This window comes from Varanus komodoensis, unplaced genomic scaffold (genome assembly GCF_004798865.1).
Source record: "Varanus komodoensis strain SLA01 unplaced genomic scaffold, ASM479886v1 scaffold101, whole genome shotgun sequence".
NCBI lineage: Eukaryota > Metazoa > Chordata > Lepidosauria > Squamata > Varanidae > Varanus > Varanus komodoensis.
This window is the reverse complement of record NW_025335275.1, coordinates 598,752-625,696: the sequence shown is the minus strand read 5'-3', so window position 1 is coordinate 625,696 and position 26,945 is coordinate 598,752. Positions and strand designations below refer to the sequence as shown.

The window sequence follows — 26,945 nt, the reverse complement described above, 5'->3', positions numbered from 1 at the left end:
TAAGGAAGGAGGAGTGGGTAACCATTAATGATACTACCCCAAACAATCCACTCTAACAGTATGAGTTAGAGTGGAATCTACTGAAAGCAGCTAAGACACTACAAATTATGCACTGGAGTTACCTACATTTAGGGAATGGAAATATATGCTATGTAGTCACAATGATTCATTTAACAGTGTCCACAAGGATGTAAGGTAAGAAAAGGGTAAAACCAAATCTTAGGAAAAAATGAAGTTTTAAATATATAATTCTGTAAATTATGACCTAACATGAATGGAAATTTAAAAAAATTACATAATGATGATCGAGACCTGTATTGTGTTTGTGCACAAGACTAATTTTGAAGGATTATGCAAATAATAGTTACAATACATATATAAAAATGCTATCCTACTTTAAGCAGCCAAAATCCACCACTTAGCATGCCTTAGGGTGCTAGAAACAGCTCTGAAGGAAGTCTCTTTGCCTTCTCTACCCCCACTATACCACTGTCACAAGCATTAGTCACTTACCACTGGGCTTTAAATACTTCTTAGCATGCAGGTAACTCTCCAGCATTCGTTCATTGAAAAGCATATAACCCATTGGCTCAGAGATAATGATGTCCACCTGCTCTGGAAGTGAGACCTCCTCCACTTTCCCAGGAATGACCACAATCCGGTCAGTGAGGTTGTTACTCTTCACTAAAACCTGACCAGAAAGGAGAAAAGGTTAGAAAGTCCATCTCGTTGGTCCTTAAAATTGCCTATCTAGTTGGTCCTTAAAAAATCCACTGGCCAGAAAGGGTTGGACACTAAGTGTAGCAAGACACATATTTAAGGTTGCTACTTAGGTTATCATCAGAGATGGCGACATGGAGACAAGTGGACGGCTCAGCAAGCTGTTCAGCCAAGGAATTCATTCTGGATGTAAACAGCAAGCAGCTCAGACTGAGGAGGCGAACCAACGTGTGAAGCTTTCTTGGCTTATTTGGCACCCTGTTCCCTGTTGAACTTGACAGTATATCTCGTCTTTCTGATAAGCACCAGTAGGGCAGGATATGAATTTATATAAATAAAGTATAAATATAAATAAAGTAGTGTCATTGTAGGCCCTGAAAACTACTGGTATGACATAGAGAGTAAGGCCCCTCACCACACTGCAGGGGTTGCCTGTTTAAACAACCTAGAGCCTAGAGATATAAAGTACAAAATCCATTTGTAGTCTGGCAATTTAAAGATGCAATGTATAGAATATGCCACATCCCCCTTTAAAATAAAAGCAAACAGCACAAGGAATGCAACTCCTTTTCCAATGTACAAATTGTAGGCATTCCCAGATGCTAACAGGAGTCGAGCAAACACTACTAAATAGCCTAAAGGGATTTAAAGGTCTCCTTTGGTCTAGAATGAACTATTTACAACAAGCTGACCTCTGAGACACTGTGAACTGGAGGTATTGCACCAGCATTTTGAATATATGCAGATTCAAAACTAACTCAGCCTTTGATTCAGTTCCATCATCTCCAGTGATAAAACCAGGTATGGATTTGGTTCACTTTTGTACAACATGTACCATTTGTGGGACCATGTGAGAACAATTAAGCATGCCATGTGCTCATCAGTTCTGGTTTGTACTTGCTTTGCTAAACTCAAGAATGCCCAAATCCTGGCTGCTAGACATGATGAATCACCCTGGAACTCTGAGATGTTGAGGGCTGAACAATTCACATATAACCCTTCATCAATCATGTTGTTCTCAATCCTGGTTTGTTTGCATCTGCTTTGCTGAATAACCCAGGATTAACAACAAAATGTTCAATGTGGCACAAACACCCTGTGAAATAGGTTAGGGTGAAAGCAAACAACCAATTTAAAATAAGTTTTAAATCTGAATTCAAAAAATCTTATACTACTCCCTGAAAAAAAAATCTGACTTTTTGTAGAAAGAGAGCATCTCAAGTCAGAGAAATGTGGCAACCTTCCTAGCTGCAAAATCTGAGCATCTGTAATCCATATCAGGGTGGAGTGCCAGAGACTGACCCATGAAACTTCACTGACCTCTGCATGTTGAGCCATTGTGCTGGCTTCTACTGCATAGATTTTTCTTGCTCCAGCCTGTGCTGCAAAAAATGATAGGATGCCAGAACCACAGCCAACATCTAATACAATCTGGAGGAAACAGTGGGGAGACAAAACCACAGCCATAGTCATCACAACATTGAACAGAAACAAATTCTTCCCTCCAAAATAACCTTTTACCTGTTATGTAACTAGGAATTATACCCAAGCCATCTTTTATTGGCAACTGCAAAATTCTGGAGATTGAAAGTTGTCTATCCTTGAAAGCTGTATTTCTTATTTAATGTGTTTGCATACTGCCTTTTCAGGCAGCGAACATTCTCAGGGCAGTTGAGAAAATGTTTTTGAAACCCAGCGCAAAGCTAAAAATATCCGTAAGAAGAAAGCACAATAACAGCAACCATCATTACAATACGTTTTGCAAGGAACACAAGACTGCTTACAAATTTATCTCCTCTTCATCTTATCTTCACCACAACAACCTTGTGAGTCAGGTTAGGCTGAGTCCATTACTAGCCTAATGTCACCAAGTGTTCCTGGCCAAATGAGGACTAGAACCCAAATCTCTTGAGTTCCAGTCCAACATTCTATCCATCTTACCATACATAAAAATTCTTCATCTCCACACCAGTCAATCAATAGCAGTTTCAGTTAAAAGCAAATTTAAAACAACCAGGTCTTAAGGCCTTGTTTAAAAGCAGGTAATGAGGGAACCTGATTCACTATGAGGGCTTCACCACGGAGTGTTAACAGTGTGCATGGGTTCCTGAAGACTTAAAAACCCAGAAGAAAATGGAGAATCAAAAAGCTTTATAGGCTGACCAGGACTGAGTCAGCAAAACAGAGAGGCCGGGAGTGGTTGGAGAATGGAACATAACAGGTAAGATAAGCCCACCCTGTACCATCTGGAGAGACAATGGAATGTGACAAGAGTGAGTGCATTCAAGATAAAGACCAGCATGTTCTGTCAGCTCTTCTCAGAGGAGTTCACTGTTCGATCCAGTTGGACGGAGCTGATAGAATTAACTTTAAGGTACAAAATGCCCGTGCTTTCCAGCTCCCGTGTGTGCCAGAACAGCGCTGCAACTGGTCGCCCACACTCCCTGCCAATGCTTGATCAATGCTGGAGGAGGGTCTATTGGTTGTGTGTGAGCACTGGATAAATGCGAGTGTGAATGAAGCCTCTGGATATGGTCGCTGATGATTGTTGAACTTGTATTCTTATACCTTTGGATTCTCTATATCATAGAATAAATGTTACATGCATAGTGTTTAAAACCAGATCTGGTGTTCAGTCTCTCCTTGACAAAGGTTTTCCTTTAAAACCTGTCAGTCTCCTCTTTACTGAATCAAGGACTGCTTCATTTCAGTTACACAGAAAAGGCCCTATCTCCTGTGCCCACAAACCTGATAATCTTACTGATGGGCACATGAGCAGAACCTCCATAGCTCCACATATCTGGCATTACAATCAAAACTGTTCACATTTTTTTATCCAGGTAAGACTGTTGTATGCACAGTACTTCTCTGGATTAAGAATTTGTTTGCCCTCTTCAATCCCAAAACTGCCTCTTTGGTGGCAGTGTCCTCTTGTTTATCAAATCAGAGAACAGGCCTTTAAAGCCTTTAAAGCCTTTAAAAGGATAAAGCCTCACCAGGTGACATACTCTAGTCTACTGTCATTCAGAATTTCTTTCCTAGTCATCCTGAAGTTCCTCCTTCAGCCAGAAGTTGGTGGTGATATTCAGGAACAATATCTTAGAATTCAGGTTTAGAATCCCTGCAGAGAGGATGTGAATCTTGAAGCTAAGTGTACAAGAATCACAGAGGAGGGAAAACTTACACAATATAGTTTATGCTCATTTCCCTAATGTAAATAGCATTTTAAGTTTAAAAACTGTGCTTGTTGAATGGTGAATTGTTTCAGATTTTTATTAGCCTTAACTGCTTTTACGCAGTAACACTCCTTTTAATATTGTAAACTGAGTGGCAATTCATAAAATGTGTACTGCTGTTGAAATATGCTAAATACAACTGATTGAGCAAACAAAATGTGGTCCAAGTATGAAACTTGCAAACATATTTTCAGGAGGTAAATTAAGGCTCCTGGTTGCTTCATTCCTGAGTCTTACATTCCTTTGAAATGCAAAAGCAGGTTTGATTCACACACATGCAGAATCTCTACTTAGTGAGAGATGTCTCTGCCTATACATTAGGGCAACTCCATCCCTATCCGCAAATGTGGAGAATCACTCCTCACTACTGGGCAATCCTTCCCCTTCACCCTCTGTTGCTACCATTAAACTACATTCCTTTATTTAAATAAACCTTTTCCCCTAAGGTCATTAGACACGAGCAAGAACAGGTCAATGGTATCAGGAAAGTAAATAAAAACAAAGTATCTCATTAAAAAAGAGAAAAAAACTAAAAATATTTTTGAATATTACTATATGTAAACTGGTTTTTAAAAAATCAATTAGGTGTTACTGTAACCAACATTAAGCTAAACCCCCTAACAAGTTCCACCCCACTTACAATGGGCCTAACAATGACGACTTCAAAGGCAGTCTTCTCTCTAGTCTCATTTGACTTTAACCTGGAATGTCCAATGCTGTTCACCAGATTTCTCCTGAAGTCTTCAGTTTGATCCAGCAGCTGCTCAGTCTTCAGACTACTGCCATCACCAGACACTCAAACTCCAGATGCTTCCTCCCAAGGCTACTCCAGTAGGACTGATTTCAAGTTCTGCCTCACATGCTCTCCACTTGAACTCCTGGTCATGTAGCCGCTCTTCTTCCTGACCAATGCCTTCTTCAGGCTCACCAGCACCTCCTGACATTGTCTGGAGAGCTGCCTGAGGCAGCAAACCCCCCTGGCAGCCTGCCCTACCAATCAACTTTGGTGTGGCCAACATTCTATCACCCCACTAGGTCTGAGAAACATTCTTGGTTCAATTATTCACCAATTTTAATCCTACCATTACATAAGGTAACTGATACAGAATAGAGCAGCCATGATGCTAACAAGGACTGACAGACAAGATCACACAATGTCAATCCTTTACCACCTTCACTGGATACCAAATGAAGTCTAGGCCCAATTTAATGTGCTAATGCTGATGTATAAAGCTCTAAACAGTTTAGGGTCTGGATATCTGAAGGAGTGTTTTCTTGCATATACACCTGCCTGGACATTAAGATAATCTGCCAAGGTCCTTCTCCAGGAGTCCTCTTTGAAAGAGGCTAGGAGAGCAGCTATTAGGGGACTAGCCTTCTCAGTGTTAGCACCAGGATTGTGGAACCCATTCCTCAGAGGACTCTTTATTCATTTTGGCATCAGGCTAACACCTTTTTATTTCTCCAGTATTTTAATGGTTAGAATGACTTTACTATGTATTTTTATACTGTGATTTTATTCAAGTGTTGTTGTGGATTTTGTCTTGTTACTGTTTTATATTTTTTAATGTAAGCTGTCCTGAGATCCTGATCAGATATAGGACAGGATATTTTTTTAAATCAATAAGTAAGTAAATAAATAAGGACATAGCTTGGTTTCATTTTTACCTCTTAATGGCGACATTAACTGCCATTTTACCAGCACACTAAGGCTTGAGTAAAAAAGTATACATTTCTCTTCTATTGTTAACTCCTTTTAGACCTTCAGTTACTGAACACCAGATAATTAAATCAATTTTGAGTTTCTTTACTGCACACAACACAAACTCATAGTTTATTTTAAACTACAGGTTGCTGCCCTACCCAGGGTTTGTCTATCAGATGACTGAAAAAACCACTGCTTGTTTTCTCAGTACCTGGGTGATTTATTTCCCTCCTCCACCCTCTCCCTTAACGTATCCCAATTGCCTTTGCAGCACCATAATACTTGGCATGTAAAAAGACTAGGTTTTGACCACTCTTGTCCCACCCACAATTCTGAATTTACACTTAATAACTCATGGTTTGAACAACCCACAGTTCACAACCCAACAACACACCATGGGTTCTCTTTGTTAACAACACAATAAATAGCTTGTATTCATATGTAACAACCCATGAGTCAACAAACCATGGATAATTAAATTAGAATTTGTTGTTACATATGATCCAGGTCAAAAAGGGTAATTAGATCCTTCTCCTTACCTTATCTTTAAAGTCACTGTGATTCTGTAAGATTGCTCTCTGGTATGTGCCTGTTCTGACGTAATCCTGCATCATATTTTGCTGCTGGGACAAGTATCCATAAAACTGAAAGGGAAAACAAAGAGCCTCCATTAAAGCTACACATTTTTTTCCTTAGGGAAAAAACCCTACCAGAATTGTCCCACAAATTTAGGAAATTTTCAGTGGAAATGTACTTATTCCAAATACCAATAAAGCTTGTGAATAACTATCTCTAAATCAGTGGAACTCCATTCCACAGAGCTGGAGAAACCACTTGAAAATATTAGATATGTGAGCTGCCCAGAGAGCCCTTGGGCTATGGGGCAGCATACAAATTCAATAAGCAGACAAACAAACAAACACACATTATGTACAAGACCTTTGCTGATCTTTGTTTTAGGAACTTCATCCTACACTGTTAATGATTAGGGCATGCACCTAGGAATCTGTACAGCTTTACAAAGAGACATGTTCTTATGGTTTCAAGAAAAGCCTTGCATCTTGATCATTTCGCCTGATGTTTAATTTACAGCACACCAATGATCTCTGAGAGATTCCAGCAGGCAGCCTGATACATTGTCTCATCACTCAAGCTTTAAGCACACTATTCACACTTACAGTATTGCAGAATTCCAACCCTCCTCCTTCATTCTCTGCTTTAACATCAGAAAGCATTAAAGAGCAACATTTAATAGTAACACATGCTTTATACAAACAAAATGCAAACAGGCACATAATCCCAATTTGCACAATTATCTTATTTAACAAGCCCAAGCTTTTTTAGACTTCAAATTGCAGATAATGTTACTATGCAGTAGACAAAAGGAGTTTACACAATGGCCACACACACAAACCCACTGTTAAACCCACCTACCTGAAAGTATTGCACTGCAGATGATTCTTCTGTGCGCTCACTGAAAACTGACTGCTCCATGTTGTGGCCCCGGCAGTTTTTCAAGATATTATAAAATGAGCAGAAATCTAAAAGGAAACCAAGCATTTTCCCTTTAGCATTCAAAACACAAAGTTCAGACGCAACCCAAAAGGAACACAGAACTTAGGAAATGTTTGATTAGCAGGCTGGTTGATTCGGACTTGGAGCAGGTAGAGTAAAACCTTCCAGCAACAGAGAGGGCTTTGCATATTTCCAAGTTCTGAATAGGGGAGGGACTATCCTGTTAGCTTTAAATCGGTGAGTGCTGTTAACAGAGCAATTGCTCCTGATGGCAGCATGACGTTCCACAGCTTTAACAAAAAAGCAAGAGAATCCCAGTGGCCATGTAGCATCCAATGGTCACAGTTGAGGCTGCCTTTATAAATATATCCAGGGCTATCTGGGTCTAAGCAAAGTTCCGTGCTTTGAATTGTCTCCTGAGGAAATTCACAGAATCCAATTCCCTACTTATATTAGTGTCAAGACATCAGTACAGCCACATTTAATAAACTCATGTTACTGCCTGCTACAAATATAAAATTTCTTGAAATTTTGGGAAAAAACCTTTTTCCCACTTGGAAAAAAAAAACAAAAACAAAACCAAATTTGGTGGGAAGAACTGAAAAATAAACATGCTCTTTTTCTTTTTCAGTGCTCTGTACAGATCCAAATAGACTTTCTTATGTTAGGGACATAAAATATTTTATTTACAACTTGGCTGGCTCCATAAAATTTAAAAATATTTAAAAATTACTTCAGTAAATTCTTTAACTATTTTGTAATAAACTATACTTGTAGATTTAACATATCAAACATATTTTCATGTGCAAACAACCTATATGCAACACATTTTAAATTCCTATGCTATGGTTATTCAAAACGAACATCAGAAAGTAGTACTCAAAATATCTGAATCTTCCTAGAAGCCAGAGCCTGCTCTTGTTTGAGAGGAACTGGTTCGAAGAAATATAGGGGAATCTGATCTGAAGGAAAAGTTCCAGACAGCTTGTCTAGCTAAGAAAGACTCTAAGTACTGGAATAGAAACATTTTTAATTTAAAAATCTGGAAAGAGCAATATTATGCTCATTAAAGGAGCATTTCAGTACTGAAGATCCCATATATGCTGTCCTCTTTCAAGTCCCTTTGAGCACATCTAGTGGAGCTGCAGGTCCTAAGGTGCCTTGCTTCTCTGTCCCCTTCCATTTGCATCCTCACCTGAGCCCAAAGCTTTAACTTCCACTTCCACTGTGGTGCCTGCAACAGCAGTTGCAAGGGTTCTGAGGGGCATAAAGGAGGGTTCTGGTCAGCCTCCTCACTCCAGTCAAGGTTGTAGCAGACATGGTCACTGTAATAGCCTATGATACTCCCCCAGAAACTATAGGATTGCTCTCTCTTAATCTATTATTTGAAGCGTGATATTTTATTCTCATTTGTAAATATTCATCCCTAATAAAACATCTCAATTACTGATCATTTTGAAAGCATTTAGTGGTGGTATCAACCCCATATTTACACCATAGGAACCAGCCTACTAAATTTCTTCAGAGTTACAGAGGGTTCATTTTGATGCCATTAGTCACAAGTTTTCTAGCTGAGGCAGCACTCTCTAATGATAAAGTCCAACTGGGAACTATATTAAATCCTGTGCCAGTCAGTTTCAGAACCTCATTTTTAAAGTAATACAGGTAGGATAATTCACACATTATTCCATCACATGTTGTAGAAGGATAACCTCTTGATTCTCCATGGGGTCTCAACTTTGCAAATGGACTGCTACAGAATTTAGGAAAGCCTAAAACCAGGACTCTGTACAACAAAACTCAAACGAGCATGATATGGAGCATCCCTATATGTTTTTATTAGGAAGAGATACATCAGACCCTTCATAATTTAAGTAAGGAATGAAAGACATAATGATGCATGGAAATTTTATAGACAGGACTAAAAGAACATTTTTCCATGGCTTCAAAATTTCCAGAAATATTATGTATCCAGTCTTTGTATTAGACACATATTGCCTTAACCATTTCACTCATCATTCTTTATTTTAAAAATATCTTTTTTTTCAATTTGGGAAGAAATACAAAAACATTCCTAGAGGAAAAACTAGGAAAATACTTTCCCCTGAATCTTCAGATCTTGCCCTCCTCCAAAATGTATAAGGATGGTATTCCATCCCATCTCAACTTCCTGTGTTCTTTTCATGTCTACTCACAAATCAAATTCCGTTGTTACAGTCACTCCTGTTGTCCATTTCACATTTCCCTACCTGCTCTCAATAATCCCTCCACCCTTCTTGAATGCAGGTACTCAAACAAAAATGTGAGGGAAAAACAAGTGACATACAGTATGCACTCCCATAAGATTACAATAGGGAAGTTTCTCCTTGTTTATTTATTTTAATCTGGAGAAGCATAAAATTCTCCACCTACCATCTCAAGTATGACAGTCCATCAAATTCATAACCTTACGTGCTAAAGCCTTTTCTTTCAATCAAACACAAGAGGAGCCATTTGGCATAAATGGAATATCAATATTTGGTACCAAGTTACCTCTTTTTTCCATGGTGGGCTAATGGTGTCAAAACCAATCTATGCCCATTCCACATCACTCTGTTTACCATGCAGAATTTGACAACTAGAGCAGAATTTGCACCCCACAAGTCTGAGCTTTCATTTGGAAACCCAAGTTCCTAGCCCTCAATAAAATACAGAAATTAAAGGTGGAGCGGCTGCTGATTTCAACATCCCAAATAGGTTCATCTCCTAAGCAGACTGTAATGTATTGCTCGAGTAGCCAACTATCATTCCCCCCACATCAACAAATAATGAAAGCTCTACGGAAAGACAGCACAGATGACCAGCCAAAGATCCTGGAGACAGTCAAGCTGCTTTGACATAGAATCTTTCTTGGGTTTTTGACTAGTGTGTGGGGATGGCCTATCAACAGGAACACATTTGATCAAGGCAAGCAGAGGATTACCATGGCTGTCCTCTTTGTATCAAAGTATGGATGTTCTCCAAGTCCTGCTAGAGAGAGGAAGGTCCACAGATGGGAGAAATGTAAAAGGACTCTGATAAAATATTTGTTGGTGCTATGATGTCAATTCATCATATTATTATATGGATTGTTCATCTGATGTTCTACACATACATTTATGTAAAGGAAGGGTTTTTTACCTGTAACTGTTGTTCTTCAAGTGGTCACCTGCGCATTTACAAACATGGGCTCTGTGCACATGCATGCAGCTGTTTTGCAAAATTCCAAAGCTGATTAATTACTTAGTGGGAGCCTGGTCAGCGTGAGGGGAGGGGCTCCTACCAAGACCTCAGTTCTGAGAATATGACTATCATCCAGTACATTTTATTATGAGACATGTCAAGGTCATGTCACAAAAGTGACACGAGAGGGGATCCTGGCGGGAGGGGGGTATGCGTGAATGCACAGATGACCAGTCAAAGAACAACAGTTACAGGTAAGGAACCTGCCTTTATTCTTCATGGTCTCTGTGCATCACACATAGGGGTGACTGGCAAGTTTACTTCTCAGAGGAAGGAGATGTTATTCATTGTGTTCATTGGGGTAGAAAGGAGAGGACAGCTCTGCCAAAGATGCAGTCTTTTCTGGCTTGTACATCAAGACGGTAATGGTAAATAAAGGTTGAAGGATTTGACCATGTTGCCACTCTGCATAGATTGGTAGTGGAAATCCCTGCCTATAAGGCCATGGAGGCCACTTCAGCCCTGATGGAATGTCCTCTGACTGGGCCTGACTGTGGGAGGCTAGAGAATTCATATGCTAGGAATATGGCACGAACTATCCATTTAGAAAGTCTTTGAACGTTGCTGGGAAACCCTTGGTGTGAACTTCCATGATTGTCTGATGAGATGAGTTCTGGATTTAGAAACACAGAAACAGAGCAAGTCAGAAGGGGTCTCCCAGGCCATCTAGTCTGACCCTCAGCTCCAGCCGGCTCCACTCATGACATGCCTACCATGTGCATGCCCAGCTTATCCTTAAACACCCTCACTGATGGGTCTTCAACCACCTCCCGTGGAAGCCCATTCCATACCCTTGGAGTCCTAACTGTCAGGAAGTACTTCCCGGCATCTAAATTGAACTTTGAAAAAGGATAAAGTCCAAGAACATCATGGATTTGTAAAAGGATAAAGCCCTATGAACATCCAAGAAATGGAGGGCTAGCAATACTGGGTTGAAAAGGGCTTGAAATAAAGCCAGGAGGACAATAGACTAGTTGATGTGGAAAGGAGACTACTTTTGAAAGGAATGTGGGATCAGGGCAGAATATCACCTTGTCTTTATGAAAGATGAAATAGGGATACTCAATGGAAAGAACAGTGAATTCACTGGTCCAATGAGCAGAGGTGATGGCTATTAAAAAGGCCATTTTCCATGAGATAAGGAAAGAAGCCATAGGTTTAAATGGTTTCTTAGTGAGTGCATGTAGAACAGCAGAGAGGCTCCAGGAAGGAGTGGGTTGGTTAAAGAGTGGGGTCAGGTTTAGGAGGCCTTTGAGGAACTTCCACCTAAGAGGATGTAAAAAGACTGAATTGAAGTGTGGAATGCAAAGATGGAAGCTACATGAACATGAATAGGAGGAGTTTTGAGTTTTTTTGTACAAAGAATTGAGAAATACTAGGATATGGACAGAAGAAGCTATGTCCAGAGAAAAGCCATGCTCTAAAAGCAAAGGTAGAGAAGGCTGAACATTTAGAGTTGTGTGAATTATGTGTGGAGGGCTTGAGAGAAACATCAAGAATATGTTGAAGTGTGGGGGCATGTGTATTAGTGAGGAGCACATGGTCAGATCCTCCATGCAGTAAGTCTCAGAGTTTTCACATCGAGAAGACTATATCTTGATCCCAAGAGATGAGATCAGGTCAAAGGAGGCGGGGGGTGAATAAAGGTTTTCTGGAGAGACTGAGAAGGTGAGGGACCAGTGCTGTCTGGGCCATCAAGGTGTTATGAGAATGGAGTGTAATCTTGGTAGATCTTTGCTAGAACCATCAGAACCAGAGCTAACGGGGGGGAAGAGATAGAACAGGTTCCCATTCCACTGTAGAAGGAAAGTATCTCTCATTGATTTGGTGCTGATGCCTGCTCTGGAACAGAAGCAGCTGCAAACAGTGTTGTGCTGTGTAGCAAAGCGGTCAGTCTATCTGGGGGATGTTCCACTTGTTCCACAAGGATTGTACCGCAGCACAATGAAGTTCCCACTCATGACACTGTGTGAAGGTTCTGCTTAGAGTGTCAGCTAGGATGTTGTCAGTACCAGTGACATGGATTGCAGAGAGTGTGGTGTGTCAACTGATGCACTAGTGCCAGATCTTTGTGGTGAGAAGAACAAGGGGATAATCTGGTTCCACCCTGTTTGTTTATATAAGCAATTATAAATGTTGTCTGTAATTATTCTGATATGGTTTGAAAGGTGAGTAAAGCTTTCCGTACAGCTAGAAGTCCCAGGAAGTTTATGTGGCATAAAGCTTCTTGCGCGTCCCATTTGCCTTGCATCATAAAACAACCACAGTGGGCTCCCCAGACAAACAGGGAGGATCTGTGTTTACAGTAAGTTGTGGTTCCCATGGGGAAAGGGGGGACTCCCACAAATGTTGGCCTTGTCTGTCCACCAATGAAGGGAGGCACAAATCCAAAGGGAGACTCAAGGTTGGTAGAATGAGGTTCGGTTCTGATGTTGATTGACTCCAGGAACCAGAGCTGGAGAGGTCTCATGTGTAACCAAGCCAGCAGGACAACAGCTATCAATGAGGTCATGAGGCTGAGAACACACTGGATCAGAGTAGCAGTGGTGGAATGTCTGTTGATAATTCAAAGAATGTCACTGGTGAGGGAAGACAGCCTGTCTGCTGACAGGATGGCCTTTGCTGAGACTGAGCTGAGGTGTGCTCCAATAAAATGGATCAACTGCGTGGGAGAAAAACAAGTTTTAGCTGTATTAATGTAGAGGCAGAACTTGTTGAGCAGGGTACATGTGAAATTGGTAGCCTGTATGGAGGCTTCTTTGGATGGAGTGACAATGAGCCAGTCATCTAAATAGTGGTATACATGGACCTCATTGAGATGGAGGTGGGTGCAAATGATAGCCATGCTTTTTGTGAAAACACAGGGAGCAGTTGCTAGGCCAAATGACAGGACAGGAAATTGAAACAGTTCATCCCCCACTTGAAAACAGAGGAAGCACCTGTAGGATGCTTCAACAGAAGTATGAACATAAGCATCCTTAAGGTCTATGGGCGTGAACCAAGTGCTGTTACATAGTAATGGCAGGATGGATTGGAGTGAGACCATTCTGAATTGTTTAGGCTTAATGTAATGATGGACACCCCTGAGATCAAGGATGGAGCAAAGTCCTCCATCTTTCTTTGGGGCTGTGAAGTACCCAGAAAAAAAACCAGGAGTTCCAGGTTGTGTTTGTTGTATAGCTCCCCTTTGGAATAAAGAAGAGCGAGCTTCAGAGGAGGTGGTCTTCTTTATGGAACTGGTGAGGGGGAGGAGCATCTCAAACTTGATACAGTATCCATGGAGAATGATGGAACTACCTATGAATCCAAGGGGATGGCAGCCCAAGAGTAGAAAAACAGCTGGAGGCAATGATGAAAATATGAACTAGAGGAGTGTACAGACTGACGAAAGAGTCACAGATGTCTCCTAGAGTCATCTTGGAGTCTACAGACCTGTCGCATGCAAGTCATAGGGTCCTGAAGTGTAGTTTGGGTGGTGGGGCAATGGCAAGTGGTGGAAGCCGAAGAGAAATGTTCCACTTAAGAGAGGTGTAAGTTTTCAGCTGTAGAGTCTGGTCAAGTTCCATGCTTAAGCTTGTGAACTAAGTCCATGTGCTCATCAGTGGAACAGGCCTCCACCGTCAAAAGGTACGTCCTCAATTCTTGTTTTTGCTTGACAGAGAGGCCAGAGGACTGAAGCTAGGCAAAGTGATGGAGGTCAACTGCACCAGCCATGTTCCAGGCACCACATTCTGCCTGATACCTTAGTTGTATGTATCTCTTGTCTAGCCAGGTAAGTAGCCTCATTTCTAATCTCACTGGATAAGTCTTGGGCATCTTAGGGGAGAAAGGAGTAAAAAGATGTTACTCTGTCCCAGATCATTAGATGGTATCTGGCCATAGTGGCTTGGCAGTTTGCCATTTTGATAGAGAGAGCTGCAGAAGAATAAAAGTGGCACCTGACAAAATCGAGGCATCTGCCCCCTTTATCTGCTGAAGCAGAGTTTTCTCTTCTCAATGAGCCTTGAAAATAATCAAGTTGGGTTGGGAAAAGAAAAGAAACTCTGCATCTCTCTCTCTTGGACTTTGTAGATATTTCAAGTTGCCGTGGTGAGGGCGCTACTGACATTGGTACTTTCCACTCACAACGTACTGTAGCAAGAAGGGTTAGTAAGAGTGGTACGGTGACTGGTCCTGAGGTCTCACCATAGACCACCTCAAAAACTGGGTCTTTTGCTCTACTTGGTTCTTGTCAGGGATTCAGTCCAAAGCTGTGTGCCACATGGAGGACCTGGATGGAAAATAGTCCAAGGTCTTCAGAACCAAGTGGAAGATCACATGTGGGTGCAGACATGTTGGCAGGTTAATCAGAACCTCAGTCCAGAAATGACAGGTCCAAGGTGGAGGTATAAGGTCCATGGTGAATGGATTCAAGTAGCTCAGCATGACAATGGTCATACAAAATGGCACTTGGTGGCCTGCCACAGGATGTTCATGAGATTAGTAGTAGAGAAGGAGCTTCCCAATGTGTTCATGATGGCGGCTGAAGAGGAGCTGAGGTCCCACTGGAAGCCCTTCCCTTAAGCTGGGTGTACCTAGGGGCTGAGCTCCCACCTAATAACAATTAATCAGTGTTCGCTGCACACAAAGCCCACGTGTGCGAAGCACAGAGATCACAAACAATAACTTTTGGTATACCACCATTTTGATATATACTGTTTTCATCTCCTTTCTCCCTACATTGCCCATTTACCAAGTGGTGAAACTGCAGCAACTTCACCTCCAAGCTTGGATATATTCATGGTTTTCTGAATGTATACGTTTTAACATCACATTATACAAGAATATTAAATGAAGTACATAATGTATGTTCACTCAGAAGCAGGTCCTACTGCGTTCAATTGAGCTTACTCCCTAGTACGTGTGTTTAAAATCTACAGTCTAAGTTATACATAAGATGTTTTGTGACTAAAAAGTGGCAAATAAAAGTAAAGTAAAATTAGTCATTACATATACATCCATTTTTCTGCAACAGTCCCTCTCCCTACAACCAACATTTGCAGACATTTTGCATATTTTCTCTCAACTCCTGTTCACCCAGGGACCATCTCCATACCTTCTAAATCAACAGGGGTGGGGACCATTCAGTAGGTTTAGTAAAGATAAGATAGCAGCAGACATTTACAGTTAATCTGAAGATAAATTTGAGCTGAACATTTCACAACTTTCCTAACTGCAAGAGCCATTCATTTGAGGAGAATAAATAAGGATCCTTCACAGAAAGGAAATGCTATTATCAGACATTAATGGGAAGACATTATCACTATCTACCAGAGCAAGGCTGCAGTTTCCCAGCATCTTGAGCAGCATGTTTGCGCAGATTAAACATAAATGGGACATACCACTTGGAGTTGCAAACTGTATAAGGACACTATTACATCCCAGTGTAATGATGAAGGACTGCTTGCCCACTCGGCTGCATTCCGTCTCTTTTGATACAGAACACTTGAACACACAAACATCATCTTCTGTGAAGGGAAAATAAAAGAAAATCATTAGTAACTTATTCAAGAGCTGAAATTTTTGCTTTCTTCAGAGGGAATATATGAGCTACATTCTTCTCTGGACAGGCAGGCAAGTTTACAGTAACGCACCACAGTTGTGCAATACCTAAGATATCTACAGCTCCCACCAAACTGTGCCCTTTTGGCCCATCAGTCTGTAGAAATTCTATCTTTGTTTACCAGTCTATAAAAAGTCCAAAATCAGAGTGCTGAAAAGTTCTGGGGAAGAGTGAACCAATATTCATATTTAAGATAGTAGAAATCTAGCATTACTGATGGCCAAAAAGAACATAAAACTAGTTGTGCTGGATCAGACCAAAATCCTACCTAAGCCAGTATCCTGTTTCCTAAAGAGTCATCAAATGGGAAGCCCACACTCAACACATGAGGGCAAGAGCTTCCCCTACTGCTGTTGTTCCCCTCTGACTGTCATTCAAAGGCATGCTGCCTCTCACCTTGGAGGTAACATATGGCCATTACGACTGGTACACAGTAATATAAAAGCATCAAGTAACCACTGTCAAGCAGGTTGAAATGGTTATACTGGTCACAGGGTATTGCTTCTGGGACAGATACTTTTCAACAGCTTTGTAAACCCTCCTGCTTGCAATGAAAAGCCTCAATAATTTGGGGGCACTTTTCATCAAAGTTCAGAAAAGACAGATTTGTGCAATGCATTGCCTACTTTTCTTGCATTTCACACACATTAACTTTTTCTTTAAATGTAGACACCTGTTGCAGGAATCACACACTTTCTCCCCTAACTCCTACCCTAGTCCGCATCTTGTAAGTCTACAACTCTGATCACAAACTGTTCCTACTGTGTATTTCCAAATTTTCTTAAGCTCTGAGAAATGTTCAGAAAGAACTCATGTTTCCAAACATCCACTCACCCATCTACCCAGTGATTGCTCCCCAGATGCCATGCCAGAACCAGAGCTTAAAAATATGATTCGGCTTCCCCAACCTGATGCACTCCAAATGTATTGGACTTGTAATTCCCAGGAGTTGCAGAGCAACACAATGAAAAGGCACAGAATGGGGAAGGATGCCACAGATACTAAAGTCTGAAATGTGTCAGAAACAGTAAGCAAGCAGTAGAGCATTTTTACAGCACCAAATGCTATGCAATTCTTCAGACAACATCAAATGCTTTATTTTCCCTTCCCTAATGAAAGGGCTGGCCAAACTTGCTCGATGGAAAAGCCACATATGGTAAATGTCAGATGTTTGGGAGATGCAAGAGGGTACTTGTGGACAGCAAGCAGCAAGTGGAAGCCCATGGACACCCACAGGTGGCAAGCCACAAAATAAACTGAAAGAGCTGCATGTGATTCCCAAGCCTCAGTTTGGTCATCCCTGCTCTATGACTACCTGACTTCCCATGGGGTTTCCATCACCTACTCTACTTTGGTCCAAAGACTGCTCCTTTTTTTTCTCAGTGCTCTTTAACCTGCTAAAGGAAACTTTAGCCCAAAAGCTGTAATTCTGTGGCTATAGCTTAAGAGCCAGTAATGCCTCTATAGCCTAAAAGCCAGTGGGTACTTTAGAATGCCACGAGAGACGTACATACACATCATGAAAAATAAAACAAGAAAATAAAGCCTTAATCACCTATCTAGAAAAAATGCTATGTGCTAGGTGATTCACTGCTCTAGCATTGCTCCTCCCAATCAGCCTCTATACAATGCATGCATTGAACACAGAAGATCCATACATATATTGTGACTACAGCAAATGATACACATACATATTCAGACCTGTTTAAAGTTAAAGTTAAAGACTACTGTTACAAATTGTATGAGAATTGTATGCTGTGCGTAATACTTCCTTTGGTTATCTTAAGTCTACTAGCAGTTTCACTGGATGACTCCCAGCAGTAGTGTTTTGAAAGCAACAATGCATATCTCCAGAATATTTTAAGACTTCTAGAACTACTCACTAGGCTACTCACTGTTGAACTACTAAAAAGTAACCAGTATTTAGAAACAGCTAATTGGTTCTTATACCTCAGATTTGACATTGGCCTAGTCCATAATGTTTGTCAAGACCCAGCTGCTTGTTACTATAGCTTTCTGGTACTCCTTCTTGAGTGGTCAACACGCTTCCAAAGAGCATTATGTGCCTGACTACTATCATGGCTTGGCCCCACTTGAGAAATAAATGCTAAGGATGCAACACAATCAGATCTACAAATATTTTCCTAGATGGGTACCTGAGACATGGGCAAGGGAAACTAGAAGACTTGACAAGCTAATTGTTAAGTAGAGTTGTTGTTTATATGATAAATGCCATGGGTTATTTAACACACAGTTAGGCTGTGGTGCATCCAGTCATTATTTTGAATATGCAATATAGTTACTTTTACGGTTGCACAACACAGCAACATTCAATTGGAGGTTGCATGTGTAATGTGGTGCCTGCTGCCACTGCAGCGTTGTCTAAATTTGGTAAGAGTCTTGAATGATTTGACCTCAAGATGTTAATTCAATTATGTGACCACAATTCCAGTGAGGCAGAATTTAAGTCAGGAACAACTGCAAGGTGTGAGGATCTGGGCTGCTCTGGACCTTCAGTTGTTGACCAGAACCAGAATGCATACTTCAGTATTTGTGAGAATGGTCCCAAGCACCAGCTGGGAGTCCTGGGAAAAGAGCTCTCTAAGAGCAAGGTCCTCTTGTTTGCTATAGTATCTGCATCTTGCTTGGCCCAAATCCTGCCTCACTATCTCAGCTGAGTAATGCAGGCCTTCCTGCTATCTATGGTTCAACTCCTGCATCTTGCCTGACTCTTACAGTATCTGGTTCCTGCCATATCTTGCCATGTTGCACTAACAAAGCAGGTCTTCCTGCTAGCTTTGGTTCAGCTCCTGCATCTTGCCTGATATGGTACCTCTGGTTCCTGCCATGCCTTGCCTGGCTGTAACATCATCTTTGCTTTGTTGTATCATGTTGTGCCATGCCTTGTCGTCTCACCTTGCCATACCCAGCTTTGCTTGCCACAGTTTCAGTGCTCCTCAACCCTGCCTGATTATCCCGCCTCGAGGTACCTGAACCCTGTTCCACTGGTCTTCCTGGTTCTCAACCTTTGGCTTCTCAGTGACTGCATCCTTAGATTGCCTTGGTACATACACTTCAGATTCCTGACCCTGGTCGGTTCTGTGGCTATGACTTGAACTCTTTGAGGCTTTGGGACTCTGTTTTGCCTCAGATTCTGCTACCCTGGTTCCACTGCCTCTGCCTTGTCTCCTGCTGCCCATGTTCCAGCTGCCAACACAAGGTCACTGGATCAATGCAGATGTTGCTCTCCCTGTAGTCACTGTAGGAAAGTTCTGGTATGATTTTGATCTAGGACCCACTTGTTCATTTCTGTCAGTCACTCTTCTTTCCTGCCAGCTTCCTTCACTATCCAGCTAGCTTCCTTCACTATCCAGCTGTCACACCTGAACACCATGATTGAGAATACTATAATGTGGATGCTCTTGGCCTTGCTTTCCAGTGCAATAGCCTAACACTTGAGCTATTCTAGTTCTTTCATTGCTGACAATCTTCTTCAAATTTCTTGGCTGCAGTCTTCCTTCAAATGGATGATTAAGCCAAGGTATGAAAACTCTTTCACTATTTCATTTCAATGTCATTCCTGTCATTAAAGTCATGCAATTCTTCTGTAGTCATTTTTCTGTTCTTAATGTTTGGCTGCAGTCCTTTTCTGCTTTCTTCTTTCAGTTTCATTGTTTCAATGCATTTCAATGTTTTCTGTCAATAATATGGTATCATCTGCATATCTTAAATTATTAATGTATCTTCTGCCAATTTTCAGTCCTTTTTCTGATCTTATTCCAGCTTTCCTTATGATACTTTCTCTGTACAGACTGAACAGGCAGGGAGATAAAATATACCTTTGTTTGACACCTCTGTCTGTCCTAACAGTAGCTTCTTCTCCAGCATCTATATCAAGTTAGGAGAATGATTATGAAATCAAGAATTTATGTTTGGTTCTGTATTCACTTGTAAGGCCACCAACATTACTGGTCTGAAGACAAAGTGTCCATAACTTCTTGAAACCCAGGACTAGTATTACCACAAAGAAATGCTTTCTCTATGACAGAGGAAGTAAAAGTTTGTTGCTTAGCTGTCAGAGTCTATATAATTTGCACAATAATAAATTCAGTTTATGAAATAGTGCGTCATTTACATGCTTGGATTCAAAAGACAAGTTTCCTTTGGTCAGGTTTTATAATGTTATGTAGGAGACAATGGATTCAGTTTTAAGAGATGAATATAGACTTCATTGTCAGATACAATCTGAAACCAGGTTATGATGGGTGCTAAATATAGGCATGTGCAAACATATGCTAAAAGTAAATAATCTACTTGACTGGCCATTCACTAGCCTGCTCAGACTTAACAACTAAAATATATGGAAACCACATTGTTAAGACACCAGAAACTCTTCTCCAGTGAAAGACAGCATGGAATGTACTTTCTATTGTGGCAGGACCTGAACAAAGCCCTAGACTGAATTTGACTGAAAGGTAAGGGTTAGCTAAAGACCAGGAGGTGATAAAAAATCCAAAAGCATCTGTATGCCTTGCAAAGAACACAATTCAGGACATACAAAGAGAGCCCTGACTTTTCAAGATATTGCTTTTGAAAGTAATTCAGTCAAATGTCTCCCATGTACATTAATTAGGTTGTCAAGCTGGGCCTCTAGGTTCTTTGTGAGCAATAAAAGAGGCAGCAGATGTTTCTTGAGCTTCCATACATATCACACAAAAGGGCTGAATGCCTGGTGAATTCAAGGGATTCAAACAGGCCACCACAGCATTTTCACATCAGAGCTGGATCCATGCTTTCCCCACCCAGAGTTTTGCTTCCTTTCAAGTGTGAAGTTAGTATCTAGCCTCCTGTTCCCACAATATTATATCAGGGCTGACAAATAAGCTTTGTTGCTGCTGCTGCAGAGCCAGAAGTTGCTGTGTTGGAACATATTTATTATATGTATATCCTGTCTTTTTTTCTTTCAATGAACTCAAGGCAGCTTACAGAATTCTCTTCCTCCTCTCATTCTTATCCTCACAACAACCCTGTGAAGTAGGTTGGATGGCGAGTCTGTGACTGGCCCAAAGTCACCCAGTGAGCTCCATTGCTGAGGGGGAACTAAAACCCTGATCTCCTGGGTCCACAGCCCTGTACTCTTAACCACTATACTAGCTCTCTAGCTACAAATTATTAGATATGAAAGACAAAGAATACAATCTCTCACACACCTACCCAAGAATAAGCTCTATTAAACTCAGTGCAACTCGTCTTACTCAGGTGCTTTTTATGTGTATTTCATCAGGCTTCAGGAAGATTTCCCATGCAGATGAACATTCAGAAGTTATATTGCTTTCTCATCATTGTTCACAAAACAGAGAAGCATTTGTAAAAACTAAAAAACTAGCATTCTGAATTTGGCCAATACAGAATTTACATTCTCATTACAAGCCCAAATGCACATTTGAAAGCCCAACTTATTTTCTAACATATAGACTCATGCAGTCCAGGGCTATGAAGCGATAAACTAAGGCTTTCTGCACACTATCGACACAAACAGCACAAGTTCAAAACACCTGGGGGAATTCTAAGGTAGATCTTAGACACATTTCTCAAGCAACCCATAAGTCTGTATACAATCCAAGAAACTAAACTACAGCTCTAAGTGGAAACAACCCTCATTCCCCAAATCTGCTACAGTGTAATACAACACTCCCTGGGGGGTGGGGGAGAGGATTGTAACTAGCTGCCACATGCCAATGCAGTTATGTATGATACATATGTGCAAAATCTGCAGATTTTTCTCCTTTTAAGACCGGTAGGTCCTCAGCTGTGTTGGACAACCCTTGATTGTCCAACACATGTTTATAAAAAGACAACATTGTGTTGTGTTGGACAACATTATACCACATGTTTATAAAAAGTCCTATTTACAAATTAATATTGAACAGAAACAACTAAAACCATGTTGTGGCTGTTTGCAAGATGCCAGTTCTAACTTTCCTCTAATTCCTGAATATTAAGGATAACAAGTGATGGGGAAAGATGAGTGGCTTTCCTGCACAGTCATTTAATCAGTGGCTCCAGATTAGACCTAAATCTTTCATTTGGAGGTTTAAATCCCTCAGAGGCCATATGGTCCACCATTCTGTACTTCATGGGCACTTCCAGAGCAGAGCAGAAGAAGCTGTCCAAGCTGGTCTAGGGGCTATAAAAGCAAGCAAGCACTCAAAGAGCAAGAATGACAGCAGAGTTCAGCAGAAGAGGTCAAGAAGGACCCCCCCCTTTTTTTTTGCTTGTAACGCACACTTACATACTAGTTGGACTCTCATTGTTAGCCTTTGAGGAAGTCAGGGCAGAGCACAGGTCAGTCTAATGCATCAAAAAGTGACTAGAAACTACGAACAGGAAAAAAAAACTCCTCCGGTGGTAGTGACCTGCAAGGTCTGTGTGACGTTCGTTTCTTTTTGCCTAAGAGCAACATGGTCTACATGTGCAACAAGTGCAAGCTTGTTCCCCTGTTGGAAAGAAAAGGTTAGAGTACTGAAGCAGTGAGTGTCCACCCTCGGGGAATAAGAGAAGGCAAAAAGTTCTTATCCAGAATGCTGGAATTGCAACAGCGAAGTGAAGTATAGGAGTTAGAAGGATAACAGGAAGATGAGGCAGAAGAGAAGAACTGAGAGGAAGGAAAAATGAAGTAAACATAATACTGTTAAATGATGACAAAAGCAAAAGATCTAAAAGACACTGTGCACCTACGGAAGCAGTGTAACTACAGAACCACTTTCAAGTACTTAAGGATGAGAAGGAGGGTAGCCTGTGGAGGAAGAAAGACAGGTTGTTTACCAGTAACCATCGATCGTCGAGTGGTCATCTGTGCATTCACACATGTGGGCTTTGCTGTGCAGCACAAGGTCTAGGTTGAAAAGAAACTTATAGCTCAGCATTACGGAGTGGACTGGAGCCCCCTCTCCCCTTCCAGGTCCTAGCACAAGAAGGGTGGGACTCCCTCACTTGCCTTGGGGACTGCGTCATCTCCAGGCATCTGAAGGTTTAAGTCCAGGTAAGATAGGGAACCTGGTCTTCTCATTGCCCTGAGCCCCATGCAGCAGGAGGAGAAAAGGAAGTGGCAGACTGACAACAGCCAGTGAGGCAGAGGGCGGCTTGTGTGAATGCACAGATGGCCACTCAAAGAACAACAGTTATAGGTAAGCAACCTACCTTTCTTCATAAAAGTCTCTGTGCCTCACACAAGTGGGTGACTAGCAAGCTTACCATTTGTGGATGGCAGGGCTGTTGTCACTGCAGGACAGCTGAGAGAACTGCCCAGCCAAAGGAGCAGTTCTGTCTTGTGCAGATGTTGAACTGGTAGTGCAAGATGAAGACCAACAGTTGGACCATGTGGCTGCTCTGCAGATATCATACAGAGGAATGCTGGCTAGAAGGGCAGTAGATGTAGGCTATGCATGACTGGACTTGCACAAGGCAAAGTAGGAAGGTCAAGTCCTGGCATCTTGTATGCCAGGCAGATGGAGACTCACTTGGAGAATCTCTGGGATAAGATGAGCTCCCCTTCGCTCTGGCCATCATAGAAGATGAAAAGGCAGATTCTGCATAAAAGTCTAAGGATGGTCAGCAACAAAGGCATAGCATAATATCTGATAAAGGCCTGACTGAAATAAAAATTAGGTCTTAAAATAATGGGAAAATAAAAAGGTGCACCTGGTGCCAAAAATAGCATTTGCCCTTTCTTGCAGGCGCATCACATTGTTGACTCATATACAGCTTGTGATCGACAACACTTCCAAGATCCTTCTTGTTTGTAGTGCTACTGAGCCAAGTTATTTCCCATGTTATAACAACACATTTGGTTTCTTTTTCCTAGGTACATAACTTGGCATCCACTCCATTCTGTTTTTTTCAGCTCAGCCCTCCAGCTTCTCAAGAGTACCCCTCCAGGGAATTAGCTATCCTACCCAATTTTGTATCTTCTGCATATATGAAAAACATTCCCTGCACTCTATCATTCAAATCATGAAGAGAAATGTGCAAGAACACTGGACCCAGGATTGAACCCTGAGTACCTCATGCATTACCTCTCTCCCCGTTTGAGAAGCTGCCATTGATGAGCACGCTTTGATTCTGTAGTCAACAGTGGATCCAACTGAATGTTGTTCCATCTAGTCCACTTTTAGCTTGTTTGCTAATCAGAATATCATGGGGCACTTTGGCAACAGCACTCCCACTGTGCAACAGGGATAGATTACCCAATCCAAAAAAAAAAAAAAAAAAATGAAATCAAGTTAGTCTGGCAGGATTTGCTTTTGACAAATACATGTTGGCTTCTAGTAATCCCTGAATTATTTTCAAGGTGTTTGCAGACTGACTGCTGGCTGATCTCTAGAAAGTTTGCAGGGCTTAATGTTGGACTGAGTGATCTGTATTTCCCAGGTTCTTCCATTTTTCCCTTCTTGAAGATGGGGACAACATTAGCCCTTCTCCAGCCACCTGGCACTTCTCCCATTCTCCATGATATCTCAAAAATAATAGTAGTTCTGAAAGCTCTTCTGCCAGTTCCTTTATTACTCTAGGATGCAGTTCATCGAGCCCTGGAGATTTGAATTCACTGAAACTTATTAGGAGATCCTTGATCAATTGCCTGTCAATGTCAAGCTGCCATCCTGCTCCTTCAGCCTGTATTTATCCTTCATCAGGGAGGACTGATGGATTACCAATCCTCACAAAGACCTCTGACAAGTATCGCTCCCTTTTCCTCCATGAAGGAACAACAGATACCATCAAGTATAGCCTTTTGGAAAGAAAATTCAGGAACTGTAGGGCACTGATTTTTTTCTTCAATCCAGTTCTTGGAATTGACAGGGGGGAAAAAAATCTGGGTCAATGTCAATGAAGATGGAGCTGACATGAGAGATTTGATTCTGAAACCATGGGCTACACTTCCTGAAAAATAAATGGCTAACAAGGGATGGGTTGAACCTTACAAGGATTGGGAAGAATGTGTTTGGTCACAACATGAAGAACTTCATCACAAGGGCTTTAAACTGAATCCTACTGGGGAGGAAGCTGTAAATTTGGGGGTAACAATGTGGCTAATGCACCACAAGAGAGAAAGCAACTCTGTTGCTTTTCAGACAGTGCTCAATAATTGTCTTCCAAGAAATGTAGGAAGAAAACTAGCATATAAAGTATATGGTCTTCAACATCTATATATAAATGCCTGGAGTATGGGAAACAAGCAGCATGAACTTGAACTTGAGGGTGAATACGATCCAATAAGTATAGCTGAAACTTGGTGGGATGACTCATAAAAACATGGGGGAAAGCGAATCAAAAGGGGGCTCCCAGACCATCTAGTCTGACCCCCCAGCTCCAGCCAGCTCCACTCATTTCACCCCCAAAATGCGGTTGTCATCTTTCCTTGAACACCCTCACTGATGGGGCTTCAACCACCTCCCTTGGAAGCCCGTATCCTAGGGGTCCTAACTGTCAGGAAGAACTTCCTGACATCCAACCTGAAGCCTGGTTCCTTGAGCTCTGCACCACTGGAATGCATCATGCCCTCTACTGCTGGGAAGAACAGGTCACAGCCCTCCTCCACATGACGTCCCCTCACATACCTGTAAGTTGCTCTTCCTCCAGGCTGAAAAGACCCAGTTCCCTCAATCTCTCCTCATAGGTCATCCCTCCCAACCCAGCTACCATTCTTGTGACCCTGCACTGGACTCTTTCTAACTCAACTACATCTCTCCTATAATGTGGAGCCCAGAACTGGATGCAGTACTCCAGTTGTGGGCACACCAGGGTCGAGTAGGGCGGTATCAACACCTCCCTAGATCTGGAAGCCATGCTTCTGGCTATACATCCAAGGGTGGCACTTCCACTCCCATGAGTGAAATTCAGCAATTGAAGGATATAACTTGTTCAAAACAGAAGAAAAAGAAAAGGAAGTGTGTTAAAGATAAATTTCTCTACACAGAAATTCATGAGGATGAACTTGGTCATCCCACTGAGAACATCTGGAATTATGGAGCAAAGAATAACTAGCTACTACCAACCATCCAGTCCAGGAGAAGACAAGGATGAGACTTTTGAAAAGCAAATTGACATAATGTAATAAGTAATAAGTAAGTTATAATGAGGTACTTCAATTCCCCCAAAATCTGTTGGAAGACTCATTCTGCCAAACAGAGCTCCTCCAAGAAATTCCTAATTTATGCTGCTGCTAATTTCCTCCTATAGAAAATGGAGGAAGGAAGTAAAGCAACGATTCCCAAAGTGGGCAGTATCGGGGGGCACTGAAAAGATCCAAGGGACAGTACTGGGGGCAGTGAAAAGATCCAGGATGGTAGTGACTGTTTTAAATGTGCATTAAAGCATTAGACCAAATACAAAAAAAGAGGGCTGGGGGCTCTAGGGTTGTCACCCAAGAGGAAAGGGGGCAGCAGCCTGAAAAAGCAGAATTAGAGAAAGAGCTATCCTTGACTTGATTCTAACCAACAAGTAAGATCTAGTGGACAAAGCGGCAGTTACAGGAACTTGGGGTAACTAACCATGCCATAGTTGAATTCTTGATGCTAAAGGAAGCAAAAGCCAAGTGTAGCCAAACATGTACCCTGATTTTTTAGGAAAGCTAACCTTAATAAAATCAGAACAATCATAAGCAAAGTACCATGGCAAATGATTCTAATGAGTCATTAGAGTCTAATAAGATATCCAAGATAGGTGGGAATTTTTTAAGCAAGCAAATTCTAAAGGCACAATTTCAAACAAGGAAAAAAAAGGCAGAAAACAGAATTATATTTATTTCATTTCTATGCTGCTCCATAGTTGAAGCTCTCTGGGCAGTTTACACCAAAGAATAAAACAAAGCAATAAAATAAAAATAACATAACACAGCAATGTTGAG

General features: G+C 41.4%; 1 protein-coding gene across 6 annotated transcripts in view; it reads right to left on the bottom strand.

Annotated features, from left to right (window-relative positions):
• CARM1 (coactivator associated arginine methyltransferase 1) overlaps positions 1-26,945 on the bottom strand; it is a 127,496-nt gene that overhangs the window by 85,325 nt on the left and 15,226 nt on the right. For all 6 annotated transcript variants that reach the window (XM_044419304.1, XM_044419305.1, XM_044419308.1 and 3 more), the window contains exons 2-6: positions 15,819-15,944; positions 7,096-7,202; positions 6,201-6,305; positions 2,041-2,151; positions 514-691 (exon numbers count right to left, since the gene is read on the bottom strand). In XM_044419304.1, the coding sequence (XP_044275239.1) occupies positions 514-691; positions 2,041-2,151; positions 6,201-6,305; positions 7,096-7,202; positions 15,819-15,944 (627 nt within the window). The remainder of the gene's footprint in view (positions 1-513; positions 692-2,040; positions 2,152-6,200; positions 6,306-7,095; positions 7,203-15,818; positions 15,945-26,945) is intronic.